The sequence below is a fragment of the Mercenaria mercenaria genome, chromosome 16 (genome assembly GCF_021730395.1).
Source record: "Mercenaria mercenaria strain notata chromosome 16, MADL_Memer_1, whole genome shotgun sequence".
In the NCBI taxonomy this organism is placed as follows: Eukaryota; Metazoa; Mollusca; class Bivalvia; order Venerida; family Veneridae; genus Mercenaria; species Mercenaria mercenaria.
The window spans coordinates 30444962-30459918 of record NC_069376.1 but is presented as its reverse complement, the minus strand read 5'-3'; the positions used below and the strand labels follow the sequence as shown (position 1 = coordinate 30459918).

The following is a 14957-nucleotide window of genomic DNA, read 5'->3' as shown; positions in this document are numbered from 1 at the left end:
TCTACAATAATATTTACACACATATCTTATGTTTAATAACAACAACATTTAATATTTTTGTAGATAATTTAGGCAGAAATATTCTTATTCGGATGTGGTGTCAGCAAATGTGGAACAATTTACTTTTATGTGTATAACTATACTCCTGGGTGAGTTTATATCAACTAAAAGTTATTTTGGGTATATAACGATACATTTAAGTAATATTACTATAACTAAAATTTTATAATAACAGTTAAGTTGTAGAGTGATCAGATTCTCATATTTGTTTATTAATTGAAGATAAAAGTAGCAGATTTAAATATTCCTAAAGTGTGTACATAGCGCTTTCACAGTCTTTGCACAATAAAGGATTTAAGAGCCGATGTACAAATGATAAACCTGATTTAAATGAACATTAAGTACATTAAGACTCATTGTTAAACTGGATTTGTTTCTGTAACAACGGCATTTTAAGTGACATAATTTATACGTTACCATTAACATGAAACATTCTCTGTGTTAGTATGAACGTGACTGAAATATCTACCCCATACATTTCATCATCATCTGGCGGCTGGTGCGATTCTTGTAAGACTCACTGTGATAATATGACTTCTAAACTGTGTGGTAAGTTAAGCTTCATTTTATAAAAAATGTATCTGTAATATGTTTTATACCACTATCCTTCATCCGTAGATTGTTGTTCACAAATTAAACTCGGTATCTTGAATTCAAAGGGATCAAGCGAGATAACGAGATAACCGAAAGTCGACTCAAAAGGATATTTTGTGTACATGCTTTTTTAGGAACATGAACATTTCTTCGAGATAGCCGGAATTGTGAAATAAGCGATGTTCGAGATATCGAGTTTCAATTGTACTTGGAAAGATGTTTTATGACATAACAAATTATATGTCACTATATGTAGAAATAAACTGAATGGTTTGTCCTGAATTAGCTGCCTCGCCCGGAGTTTAATCGCGTTTAGCCTTCTAGCTAGCCGGTCTTCTAGATAAAGTGAAGCTTCGGGCAATGCATTACGCATTATGTAAATCGCACCTTACAAAGGCCACGTGGAAAGATAATGTTTTATGACATAACAAATTATATGTTACTATATGTAGAAATAAACTGAATGGTTTGTCCTGAATTAGCTGCATCGCCTGGATTTTAATCACGTTTAGCCGTCTCGCTAGCCGGTTTTCTAGTTAAAGTGAAGCTTTGGTCAATGCATTCCGCAATATGTAAATCGCATCTTACAAAGGCCACATATTTGATATTGGTATAAGTATCATTTTTAGGACATTACTATAAATGTTTCATGCGAAAATGCAAGCACAAAGTTGTGCCTTTGTTTAAATTGCAATTACAAAATATCCTTCTTTTTAAATTTTCCATTTTCTGCCAGAAGAGAAAAAAATAATTCTAACATATTAAGATTAATATCTTCTGTTTGGGGCAACTGTTATCAAGTGGCGGACAATTCTAAAGTATTGACCCCTAATTACAAAGATCATATGAAGGTATAAATATTAAAGGGAAATAGTCATTTGATGATATTATATGAGATTACTTTTTTGCCCTCCAAAATTTTGCTCTCAATAGTATTTTAATTATACAAATGGGATATAACTCTTAAGGCAAAGAGTAGTCTTAAAGCATAAAGTGTTGGATATAATTCTATAATCTCCATTTTGCGCTATTCCATGGAAATATTCGTGGGGTGTTGTTTATTTGCAGATTGCTATGGAAAACTGTGCTTGAATGGGGGCAAGGTAAATCTAACCACATGTACATGTGAGTGTATCAAAGAAGTTAGCACATATGATCCTCAGTACTGTGAACGTAAGTGTTTCAGATTCATCTGCATATATTTCTTCTATAAATCTTTGACTTTATTGGACAGTTATTCAAAGACGTAAATAACTTTTCCCGCAAAGGTTAATTCAGAATCTGTATTTAGTTAGAATACAAAAATATAAATAACAGGTTTTATATATACAGCATAAATTGTTTATCTGATTGAATGACTTTACGGTCAGTAGTCAAAACAATTGCCGTTGGGCCTAAGGATTTAGGAAAACTAGTTTTGACTTTTGACTGGTAACTTAAAGACATTCAATAAGTAGTTTATTACATGACAAAGGAAAATATCATACCCATTCTATTTACAACAGTCATATGTACTGTAACACATTAGAAAACAGAAAATGTCACTTACCAGTAATAATATATAGCATTGCATGATCCTCCCTTTATGTTAATCGGCATTTCATAGTTTGTGATATTGACTGGTCTGTAACTCAACACTAAATTAGAAAATTATTGTGATTGTGTACTATTCCCCTAAAACTATACAGAGAAAAGTGCAGTGTGATATTCAGTTTTATGTTTATTGCACGAAGCATTATGAAAATGTCAACTGTAAGAATTAATAATTTGCTTAATAGCTGTTATTGCTTGCTCAATTTTATATTTGACCAGTGTTTTATTTCTTTCTTTTTCAGTAACATGTAATTCTGGAGGTGACGATCCACTTTGTGGCAGACACCCATATGAAAACTCAACATGCGGAAACAACTCCCTCACACATTTCCATTGTCCTTGGATGTGTGATATCGTCGCTTGATTTCCACAACGCCATATGTCAATTTTGGTCAATTTGGAGTGTTTGGTATCATTTTTTTTTCGTCTCGCCAGGCTCTATCATAATATCCTGATTGTTTCCTTGTGGAACGTATATAACTAGAGTAAATCGCATTTCCACAAAGCCCTAAATCGTTGAAAACACTATAGGTAATTTCCACAATGCCACATATTGAAACGCCAACGAATCAACAATATTGTCATGTCACATCACGTGACAACAATATGAGGAACATGGCGAAGTTTCAACTAAAAAGGTACATACTTTGAAACAGATATTGCAGATTATGTATTGCAAATAGAGAATATTTACTTGATATTTATTGCTTTTTACATTTTCATAAATTAGTGGTGTATATAATTTGTGCCAAAAGAGCGCAACCTTTGATGTAAACTCCAATGTTAATGTGTATTACATTTTCGAATGGTTTTTGTTTCGGATACTTGATTGTACTTTCAGTGTAAGACTAGTGTTTTACTGTTTTTTATTAGTGGTATATATAGTGTATAGATAGAGAAACAATAGTGTCCAATAAACGGTCAGTTCTCACTTTTGATCAATAACTTTTATGGGGTTAATGACCAAAGAATTTCAGAATTCATACTGAACCACTATATTTACCAAAGGGAATACATAGAATGTGTGTCAGTGGCTGAGATGCATGACATATGTTGTTCAATGCTAATAGAATGGATTAAATCTGCTGAAAAAGAACGTTCCAAAACATATAAAATATAATTCAATATACCTATGAAAGACAAATGTGACACTTGTGAAGATCGATGGTTGATGACTTTGAGCATATTGATGAAAACATTAGACATAGATATGACCAATACTTACAGGACAAAATCGATACAAATGGTGAGCAAGAGGCTTGTAGAAATACTACAAACAGTTTGGTTATATGTTTTTATCTAGATAATGTCCTTTAATTCTATTACTAAGGGTAAATTTTAAAGACTTTTTCAGCAAAAGAAAATTGAACATGTACAATCTGACAGGCATATTTTTCTATTGATAAAACTGCATATCATGCCGACGGCTGGCCGAAGAAGCAATGAAATAGCCAGTGTTTTAGTATTAGTATTACATTTAGGTAACAGGTCCTGGAGAATTCAACCATTATGTAATTGATAATGATAATGACGAGATATTATAGAAGTTTTGTTGTCCAGGCCATTTTTTATACAAAAAAATTGATAGTGTCAATAGTAACATTTAAAATACTTTACTGTTTCAAGAAGCATACAGTCTAGTGTTTCTTATATATCTAAAACATTTACGACACTCGCAACAGTTGTAATCAAAATGAACTGGAGTAGCTACAGTTGACTGTTTAAAAAAGTATTCTGTGTTTTAATGGACATGCACATTTATACTGTGTTCAGCTTTACATGTATACAGGATGTACTATTTTTCAATGCATAGTATAGTTCATACAAATAGTATGCAGTACTGCATACTATTTGTATGAAATTTTGGTAAAGTATACCTTAAAATTTCTATTAATTTGAAGTATCGTACTTTGAAATTATGCAGTATTCATACAGCTATTGCGAATTTGTGTTAAGGAGTCATTTTAAATATCTGCACTATCTATAAATTTTCATACTATCAATGTTTTATTCTAAAGTTGATCAAAAGATACATAATTATGTTTTTAAAAGCTGATTCTGGTAATGGTTAAATCTATAGGCCTAAAGTCTATAGACTGGTATACTGCGTCTTTTTGGTTTTGTTACAATTTTCATTATATATATGCTGAGATGGAAGTTATTTCTTGAATGTTAGTTTAGCAGGTAACAGTGGTTACATTGAATATTGAATATTGAAAGTCATTCAATAGTTTTGCTTATGTATCGGTTGTTGTAAGGAGATCATTTCGCAGTATTGCATTATAGAAAGTTGTTCAATAGTTCTTTGTAAGAAGTAATGCTTGAAAGTTACTGAATAGGGCTTTTTCAGTTTTCATTAAGACTTTAATATGACTCTGTGTGAATATTCCTCGCAATAATGTTTTTATCCTTTTTAGTCAGTGTTTTACATCGGAAAAGACAGTTTGCATGGCAATTTTACCTATTTTTGAATGTTCTTTTCATTCCACAACGGCCTAACTCGAAGTTGCTTTTTGGAATTAACTTTCAATACTATAATATTCATTTTCATGTGATTTTTTAAAATCAGTTTTTTAATTTCTTAAAATTCTGTTTTATTGATTCTTTTGAAATTTTTTACATAAGTCTGAAGAATACAAACTAAACAAGTTCTGAAATTTTCAATTTTTTGACCAAATAGTTGCAAAGTTATTGATACCTAAACTTTCGATTTGCATTTCCCAAAATTGCAAAAATGGCACTTGGTGCATTGTGGAAATAAGGCGACGATATTTATCCATGTACGTAGTTCAATTAAAAAAAAATCAGTTAGATACATGTAGTATTCATCGAAGGTGACTACCAAAGCAGAAATCATTTCGAAAAGATTTTTTCCAACTTGAGAAATGACAAACACCTATTTAAGAACTATAAATACATTAACAAGTCATTAAGTTGGAAGTTTTAAACATATTTAAGCAATACAAAGGTATTCATTTATTACTGGCATGCATGTTTAAGGTAGTTCTGCACGTTTGATTAACCGGAAGTGTCGACGTAACGTCATTTATACGGTTAACGTAAATGTTGCCAGGAATATATCATGTCTCGTATATTGAGTGTTAAACAGTCCTCGCTACTGCCTTTCCGCAGGTTAATATTAACAATAGAGTTTTATACATGTTATATAAAGTATTTCAAAATGATACCGAAAAGAAACAATGTAAGGACTCCATTTAATATTTTGCAAATTGTTCAAATAACAAAAAGGTCCAAAATACTTTTTTTGACCATTCGATTGAATATAGGTAAATCAAAGAAAAGTTTCATCAAAATCTGCATTGGTAATGCGGATTTTTTTACGCTAAAATATCATAAAAGTTTGATCTTCCCATAAAAACTCATTCTTGAAATTGAAACTATGACGAATATTTTTAAACTGGTCTTACCAAAAGTAAAGCACTAGATCCTGACTTTTCATAGGCTAAATTTCCTTCGGATAAAACGATGCTTTCAAAAAGCATGGTTCAGTTGAATTCGACATTGTAGAAAAACATTCAATTTGGATTCAGACATAATAAACAGCCTTATAGGGAGTACGTATATATGCATTTTAAGGAAGAAATATTATTATTATTATTATTATTATTTTACCAGATTTATATAGCGCCCTTTTCATGATCAATTTCACGTTCAAAGTTCAAAGCCACTCAGGGCGCATAATTCATCCTATACTAGTACAAACACAGAGCGATCTGACCAGAGGGACAGAGTGAGACAAAGCCCCCACGACAGAGAGATCAGAAATCAGATATAGGCTTGTCCGGCTAACTTAGCCTAGCTCGTTGCGAATAGACAGCCTGGTTCTTTAACGTGCCCAGTGTATAGCACTGATACACGCAAGGATTACCTGGGTTCCTGACCAGTACACCTCTAGTTGGGTGGGAAACACTGAAAAGCGTTTCTGAAAATTCCCGAGTAGCTGCCGGGGATCGAACCCCCGACCTCAGCATTGGAAGGCCAGTGTGCAAACCACTGAGGTATCCGTCCACCATATTACACAACCATTTAATCATGTTAGTTATTCTCTTCGCTCACGTGCAGTTTTATTTTAGATGCAGATGTTAACTATACAGAGAGTAGCGTTTTGTTGCCATGGGAACGCGGCTTACCAGTATGCACGACATCGACAGCGTCAACATCAACGACTACCACAAAGGCTACCACAACGACTTCCACAGCGTCTACTGGATTTGTAGTTACAGCAACGTCTGTGGTGACAACAAAAAGAGCATTGACTGGTACACATACTAGCAGGAAGACAGCGTCAACACCAACGACTACAACAACATCTGCTGGAATTGTAGTTACAGCAACGTCTGTGGTGACAACAAAAAGAACATTGGCTGGTACAAATACTAACAGGAACCACTTTCAAAAGAATGCATCATCACGTGTTTTCTGCCAGAGTGTGTTGTTGTTGATGTCTTTAATAACAATTTTGTATGAACAATAGAATCCGCAATTCACAACACTAACAGAACTGTAAAATATGCAATAGCCATAAAGTATGTCCTCCTTAATTTCTATTTATCGCATGTTCGACGTCGTGGGGTGTAAGAAAGGAATGCCATAGTTTTGGTACTAAACTACTGTTATGACAGTTTGACGTTTAAGTATAGAAAAATTTGGTCAAATTGTAGTTTAAACATATTTATTGCTCATTCAATTTTTACAAGAATATATAACAATTTTACTAAAACAAACAAATAAGCAAATGGGTCGGGCCATAAGCTCTTACAACATCAGACAGCGCCCTCCCCAACAGATGTAGTACGAAACAAATTGGTGGGAAAACGTTAAGCCTTAAAGTTTGTAAAGGACTTCGGACACTATCATATGCTTCTAGCCTACATTTTGAAGGCGAAATTCTCATTAAGTATTTAAACAATACCCAAATTGTTTTGAGTCAATGATAAACCAATGTGTTAGTTAACTTATTACAGCAGAAACTGGTTTGTATCTGTTCCTATCAAAAAGTTTTTCTTATTTTATCTAGGCCAGGGTATATTTACTTGAAAAAATAAAATGTTTAATTTCAAAAGAAATATAATCTCATCACTTTACGGAAGTTTTAAATATATGAATTCCAGTCGAATAAAGTGACAAAATAATTTTATTTAAGAAAAAAGTAGCATTTCTATGATTAAAATCCTATAAATAAATAAAAAATAGAACAATATTTTTGCAAACAACCTGTACTTGATTTACCTATGTTAAGTTATTGATGCATTACATGACAGTCGTGTGAATAGGTATACATGTATAAGTGACCGGTCAGTTTTATTACAGTGGTTCAGGTAGTTATTTAAGTACATGTACATGTCTGTATAGTTCTGTTATAAGTGATGGCAGATAGTTGTATGCTGCATAACATTAATACTAAGAAAAGGCAGTCATCTTATCAAGGCCGTAGAGTTGGTTCTTGTTTGGGATAAGTACCAGTGGCACAGCTAACCTTTGAGCCGCGCCATGAGAAAACCAACAGATGGCATATATAAATACGGCTAGACGTGAAAACGAACTAAAAAGTCCAGTCAAGTTTCAGGTGGATTTTTTATGTAGCGACTTGGATACATTTTTATTACATGTATAAGCCAAATGAGCTGTGCCATGAGAAAATCAACATAGTACAATTGCGACCAACATGGATCCAGACCAGCCTGCGCATCTTTGCAGACTAGTCAAGATCCATGCTGTTCACTAACGGTCGGTCTAATTCCGATAGGTTTTGAAAGCGAACAGCATGAATCCTGACCAGACTGCGCAGATGCGCAGGGCTAGTCTGGAACCATGCTGGTCGCAAAGCCACTATGCTGGTTTTCTCATGATACGGCTCAATTGGCTTAAACATGTAATAAAAATGTATCCAAGTCGCTGCATAAAACATCCACCTAAAACTTGGCTGGATCTTTTAGTTCGTTTTCGCGTCTAGCCGCATTTATATATGCCATCTGCATGGAAAGCGATTTGATACATCATTTTCGTGGCATCACACTGAATGTGAAACCGTCACTGATATGACCTGCCATGAAGGTACTGTTCTTGACCTATGCATCACAGGCATATCAATGCCAAGCGTTATTTCTGTTGGATAGACTATAGTCAGGATCAGATTAACTGCTGTGCACATATTGCCTCTTTTTTTTTTTTGGTGTTTAGGCCTAGTCCGCCGCAACGAACAGTCTTCAATTCCGTTTTCACAGAAGGAAGAACATGAAGTAATGAATGCGTGTGACATTTAGTATGTGTCTAAAAGAAATATAAATGCACAGAGGAAGATGAAATAAAATAAAGAAATGAAAAACATATAAGAAATACCAAAAAATAATAAAAACAAAGTGGAAAACAAATTACATCCTCATCGCTAGTGGTGTGCGCGTCGCGAGGGGGTGGGGGTGGGGGTTGGGGCATGCAGAAGATTACCTGGTGTGTTGCAAGTATGTTAAAGCACACATTTGTCTATCTACTGCAACAAACAACCAGGATACGCCAATGAAAATTTAACCCAACGAATAATAATGAATTCACAGTATTTGCTTCTTTCACTACTTAACATGTATAACATGCCTATGTGTACCCTTTCAAACATTTGTGTAGTATTTGAGTTACAAACAGATGTAAAAATATGTGACTATCAATTTATTAAAAATGAATATAAAAAGTATTGGTTACTTTACATTTGGGAATACCCTGTCGTTATATTTTTTGTTTAAAAGTACTGTTCCACCCCTTGCATCAACACAATAGTCACAGAAAATGTGTATAAATAATATCTACATATGCTGGCCAAATATGGTTTTGATGCACGGGTGGGAACAATGTTGTATAAAGCAAAACATTTTTCATATCAATATAACAGGGTACGTAATTCTATTTAGAACAAAAATCACTGTTCTATGAAACAAATATTGAAAATTTGACTTTAAGAAATAATCTCAAATATGTATTTTGATGGCATATGTAATTAAATACTTTTTTCTTAGTAGTTTATTTTTCACTCTTGGAGTAGGCAAATTCATACAGAAAGTGTCCGAAGTCCTTTGAAATTGAAATAAAGCAATATAGTTTTATGAGAGAGAGAGAGAGAGAGAGAGAGATAGAGATAGAGATAGGGTGGGGGGGGGGGGTCCATCTTCTTGGGAAGTCAATCTTTTCAGTATTCTCAACTTTATATTCTCATTTATAATAAAATACATTACTATTTGAATCTGGCAGTATGTTTTATGTATTTTTGGCCCTGTACGAATATAAAATTATTCTCTTTATCCGTATATCTATCGCTTCCAAAGAGCAAAACTTCTACATTAAGCGGATGAAACATAAGCGTATCGCAAAATAAGTTAATTCTCTGAAGTTGAAAGTAATTACAGTTGAAGAAGAAATGTTCTGCGCCCTCATTTTGATGACCACATTCGCACATAGGATTGTTACGAAGATGATTACGAGAAAGATTTAGGTTACTTAAGTAACCACGCATGCGTGCATGATACTTAGGAATGGTATGCGCTTTAAACTTTGTCTTCAATTTAGTTAATATAGTGTTTCGTATGTCTGTTCCAGATTATTCCAAAGAGAAGTTGCTGATGGAATAAAAGATGAACTGAATATCTGAGTACGACGAGCTAATGTTTCATAGTCGTTGTTATTACGAAGAGGATAAGGAGTAGATTCAGAAACAGTTGCAAGAAATACATCTGCTATATAATTTGCAAGTTTCCTTGTCTTGCTTTATAAACAGTTACATGTTTTTGAATAGTGCGCCTATCGTTAAATAAAAACCTAACCTATTCCCTTTATTAATCGTTCAGTTGAGACTAATCTTGTTAAGCCTGTTACAATGCTGAATTCATACCGAATCTTTTCTTAAGCTTGTTTCTCGTAGTCGGCAAATCTATTCCATATAATAGATGCATATTCTAATAAGAGTCTTAAGTAAGATATGTATATCTGATTCAATGAATTACTACCCGTTAAGAAGATCTTTCCCGTTTGACGATTTGCCCTCGTTTCACTTTGAACAACTTCAAACAAAAAACCGACAGTTTGATATTGCCGCAATTTATACGTCATGTCATCTGTCGTTTCCAGTTGTAATGACAAGCGAAAAGTCCAATCAAAAATTGTTGGTTTCTAAAATAAGATATCTTGTCACAAACTGACATACGGGCCTTATTTTATCTGTAGTGTAAATGCAGGTATTGCATCATCTTTTTGTAAATTTTTGAGTTATTGAGGTAAATGTCAGATTTCACGCATAAAATACCTCGCATGTTTTTCTGTAGTTCATAACTTAAATTTCCATGTAAATTTCATTAAATTCTGTTCAGTAATAAGAAAGTTGATATTTTATAAACTTCAGTAATTTATGTTTTTATCCCCAAAACCACTATAATGGGCCTCAAATTGTCAATTTAAATCCGCGCCAAAGTAGTTAGATTCCCCGGCTATATCGTGAATCCCGTGAAAATAGAAATAGTAAGAGTTCACGCATAGGCCGTGAATTCCCATGAAATTTAGTATCTGGCGGGACATTATCCTTTAAATAGACTGGACTAGATATGCCTTGCGCACACCACCTTCCGACTTTATAGACGAATCTATGTCTGAATTATTTTCTTGCTAGAAATTTATGCTCGATCGAGGTAAGAAATTTATTTGTTAGATTTTTGTATGATTTTTGCATTACGATTTTTATGTTGTAAATTTTTGTGCATTCTACAGAATCGGTTAACATTTACTTTTCGGCACATGATTTTGGCAGTTCGGTTATGTTAGGATATTATTAAAATTTTTCAGACTTTTGTAAATTATTTCGTAAGGGATCTAAATCGTTCGTTTATATAAGATGTTAGATTTATACTGAAATTTGTATCGTGTGACTAATTGTAAAGCACTGTTTACAAAATTTATGTCCCCCCCAAACCATTTGTTAATTTATGGAACGCATTACTGCATGTATTGTTATGTATAAATCTATATGGCCAAGTCTAATACATGTAAGTATATATTATTGTAATTTGTTTAATTGTGTGCCAGTCTATAGCCACATGTAATTAATATCCGTTGTAGTGTTATGGCATTAGATATTTATATGGATGCCAACTATGATATAACGTTGATTTATTATTTGAATTTTGTAATTTGTAGATGTAAATAATAGCTGCAGTTTTCATTTTCCGTTATCTATAATGTTCATCTATACTTTTCATATCTTTTTCATACTTCAATGGTAGACTGTAATAAATTAATTTTGGTAATAATGGAAGTAATTAGAGACGTATTTTTATTCACGTGACGTCTGAACTTTAGTAGCACATATATTTTGTATCAGTAGCTCGTATTATTTATGGGATCCTACGGAGGTTGGTGTTACCCAAAGGAGCATTTTTATGCCCTGACTTATTTGTTTTGCTTGGTGCTTACAATTGTTATATATTTTCGCTCTTCCGCCAGGACGATTTTTACCTGGTTGATGTCATAAACCCGGAGTAACATTACCCGAGGGTTCACTTGTCTCACTCGCCTGGATGTGATATTCCCAGCGCAGAGCTTTCGTCCATGGTTGGTGCCGTAAACCGCAAAGACGATGATTTTAGTTATCCTCTGAAGTCAGCTCAGGGGATGCAGTCACCTACAACCATAGGGAGCCAAACACGGAATCAACGTATTCACGGTGTAAAGGACTGAATTTAGAAGCTAGTTTTGCGTTTGTGCTTACTTAAAGTTCGCAATAAAATTAAAGAAACTGTACACGTCAGATTAGAATGGAACTATAAGAAACTTTGTATCTAGAGATACTGAACTTTCTTTTTTTTTTCTTTTCTATAATCAGTTTTTTTTTTTTACTTTTCATATCTATCATTGTTAATAATCATCTTTTGTAAATTAAATTTGTAAATTTTGTAAAGGGTGTTGATTTGTTATGATGGTTACTGTCGCCGGTACGGCCTTTCTGTCAACAATGGTGTCAGTAGTGGGATTGGTTCGACCAGACCACAGTAGCTATTCGAACATTATTAACACACCCATTTAACTGCAGCAATAATTTTGTAAGACTTCCTCTTGTTTTGTTTCTGTTGGTACAAATTTAATTGTGTTATTCATTTTTCAAGAGTGACGCTTACCTCAGACAAGGACAAGGACAGATCATAGCTTCAGCTAACCAGCTTTAGTGGTTCAAGACTGACTAGACAGTTGTTACGACACTTTGGATTTGGGGTGGAGTTCGTTCTTTTATTTTTCTTTTTTTTTGGTTTAATGTTGTGTCACTCTATGATTAAGCCACATATATCTGTGCTGAGCAGTGACCCGCCTTGACTGGAGAGTATCCTACTCACTCTTACTGGTTGCGTCGCCCTATTCTCCCATTGATCTATTTTTGTATTAGTGTACTGTATACATACCAGATACAGTATTTTTTTTTTAAATTTGTGTATGTTAGCAAGCTTGTTTACTTGCATATACTTTTAACCTACTCTTATGTTTTAGTGTACACTGTTGTGTTTATACCTAATACTTTATCTTAGGGATAAAGCACTTTGGTTTATTTTTATTTTTATTTGTTACAATAAAGTGTTAACACCAGTTACAGTTGATTTCTATTTGAATAAGGCTGGGTATTGTTGCAGCCTACTGCACTGCACTTTATTGATTGTTGCCTATGCAACCTTTGATTGACAATAGTACTGTTGCGCAATTAGTGTATTATTATTTTAGTGAGGACGTTTTGTGTAGTATTACGTTTGTGTATAGTACTTTGTTTTGCTTCAGTGGTAACTGTAGAGCTTTAGTGTAAAAACTAGTGTAGTCTGTATTCCCTCACGATTGTTTATTTATGTCTCAGGTTTGGTGTCTCTGTAGTCGTAGTGTTGTATTTTGAGTTTAAACATAGTGTAATTCATTTAAACATGGACTAGTCTAGTAGAGTTTAACGAAGGTTAGACTGGAGTTGGGATATGAAGGAGAGGAAGTTACGTAACGTTGTTAAGGAAGTGCAGGCTAGGGAACAGGAGAAAGGACATAGTAGTTTAGAGGGAGAGAAAGATAGATTAGAGCAGAGAAATAAGCGCAGAGGCAGAGAATGATAGGGTTAGAAGCAGAGAATGATAGATTAGAGTTAGATGCAGTTGCCGATAAGAAAGAGTACCCAATTATGAAAACAAAGTAGTTTAGAAGCAGAGAGATTAAAGATAGAAGCAGAAAAGAACAAGGATTTGAAGCAGATAGGGAAAGATTGGAGTTAGAAGTTAGGTTGCGAGGAAAGATAGATATGCACGACGTAGTAGGCTTTAGCGGCTGAGAAGGGGAAAAGTTAGAGTTAGTAGACGTAAAGTTAGAACTAGATAAGTTAGAAATGGAAAAGGAGAAGTTTAATGTTAGTAGGAAGTTAGAAAACAGAGAAGGAGGAAGCAGAAAGTAGGATATTAGAAACAGGCATAAGTTTTAAGACAGACTTAGAAAAGATTGGAGTAAGAAAACGGGTAGGTTAAGATGGTCTCCTTTTGATGAGAAAATTGATTCCATGGATGCGTACTTGATGTGTACGAAACGTGACGCTGTTGCGCAGGATTGGGATAAAGAGAATATGGTCACTTAACTTTCCGTTCCTTCTAAAGGTACGGCAAGAGAGGGTTTTTGATAGCTTCGTTGAGAGGATTGGAAGGATTAGGCATAAACTGAAAGGCCGCTTTGCTACGTCAGTTCGGAACTCACTGACGATGGGCTATTAAGGAAGATGTTTAGAACTGTAGGCCTCGGGTATAATGAGACCTTTGTGATGTTTCTAGCCAGAATAAGTAGATATTTAGATGGTGGCTTAGATGAGTAAGTAGAGAAACGTACAAGGATTATTAGATTTTTATACTTTTTTATTTTTAGATGTCTGTAATGAGAAACATACCAGAATTTGAGTAGTAAGAGGGTTAGGTTAAAGCTCGGGATGTAGCAGAAGATGCAGATTTGTTTGCAAAAGACTGTGGAGGGTCCCAAGTATGTCGTGAATCGAACCAATAAGGACCGGAACATCAAACCATATGGAACTACCTCAGAGACAGTATCCTAGTAGACGTTAATGTAGGCCACTAGTAATAGAGGTAGTAGCAATGTTGCTAATAGAGGTAGAGGTTATCAACCTTTGGTGTACTGAAGGGTACTAATTGTGTCGATAGGGCATAGTTCATATTACTGTAGGAGTGGAAAAGTACAGGGCGGTAACAGTGCTATGAGCAGCAGAGTTAGAAGTAGAGCAGGAACAGGAAAGTAAGGTAAAGGCGAGAGAATAGAAATAGTAGGAAAGTAGAAATAGAGGTTAGAGGGCCGTGACCGATCTAGGAGTAAAGGTAGAGAAGAAATAGAGATAGAGATAGGAGTTAGTCAAGTAGGTCAGAGAGTGGAAATAGTATTATGAACTAAGTGATGTGAGGGGAGTTAGGTTATGTTTGTGTAAGTACATGTCCTACAAAACCGGTTACTTGTAATGGTAGGGATGTAATCGCTATGCGGGATTAAGGTTGTAGCATGTGTGATAGTGAAAACGGGACTTAGTAGAAAAGCTAGTCAGTTTTGAGAGAAAACCCGTAGATGTAAGTACATAGATGGGACGTGACCATAGGCTAGATGTAGCTAGAATAGATATTGATCTGTCCGTATTTCAAGGGTACAGTAGAGGC

The 14957-nt window shown here is 34.3% G+C and overlaps 1 protein-coding gene across 1 annotated transcript; it reads left to right on the top strand.

Moving 5' to 3' along the window:
* Positions 1-3411: 3411 nt before the first annotated feature.
* LOC128549281 (integumentary mucin C.1-like) lies at positions 3412-13373 on the top strand. Its single transcript, XM_053525842.1, has 3 exons — positions 3412-3493; positions 6342-6635; positions 13231-13373. Exons 1-3 carry the CDS (start codon positions 3412-3414, stop codon positions 13371-13373), a joined length of 519 nt encoding a protein of 172 aa, XP_053381817.1.
* The last annotated feature ends 1584 nt before the right edge of the window (positions 13374-14957 follow it).

Excerpts from the sequence above, each read along its gene's own strand:
- LOC128549281 (XM_053525842.1), top strand. The coding sequence starts at position 3,412 with ATGGTTGATGACTTTGAGCATATTGATGAAAACATTAGACATAGATAT. Across the intron at positions 3,494-6,341 it reads GGACAAAATCGATACAAATG|ATGCAGATGTTAACTATACA; the intron begins GTGAGCAAGAGG and ends GTTTTATTTTAG. Across the intron at positions 6,636-13,230 it reads AACAAAAAGAACATTGGCTG|ACTGGAGTTGGGATATGAAG; the intron begins GTACAAATACTA and ends AACGAAGGTTAG.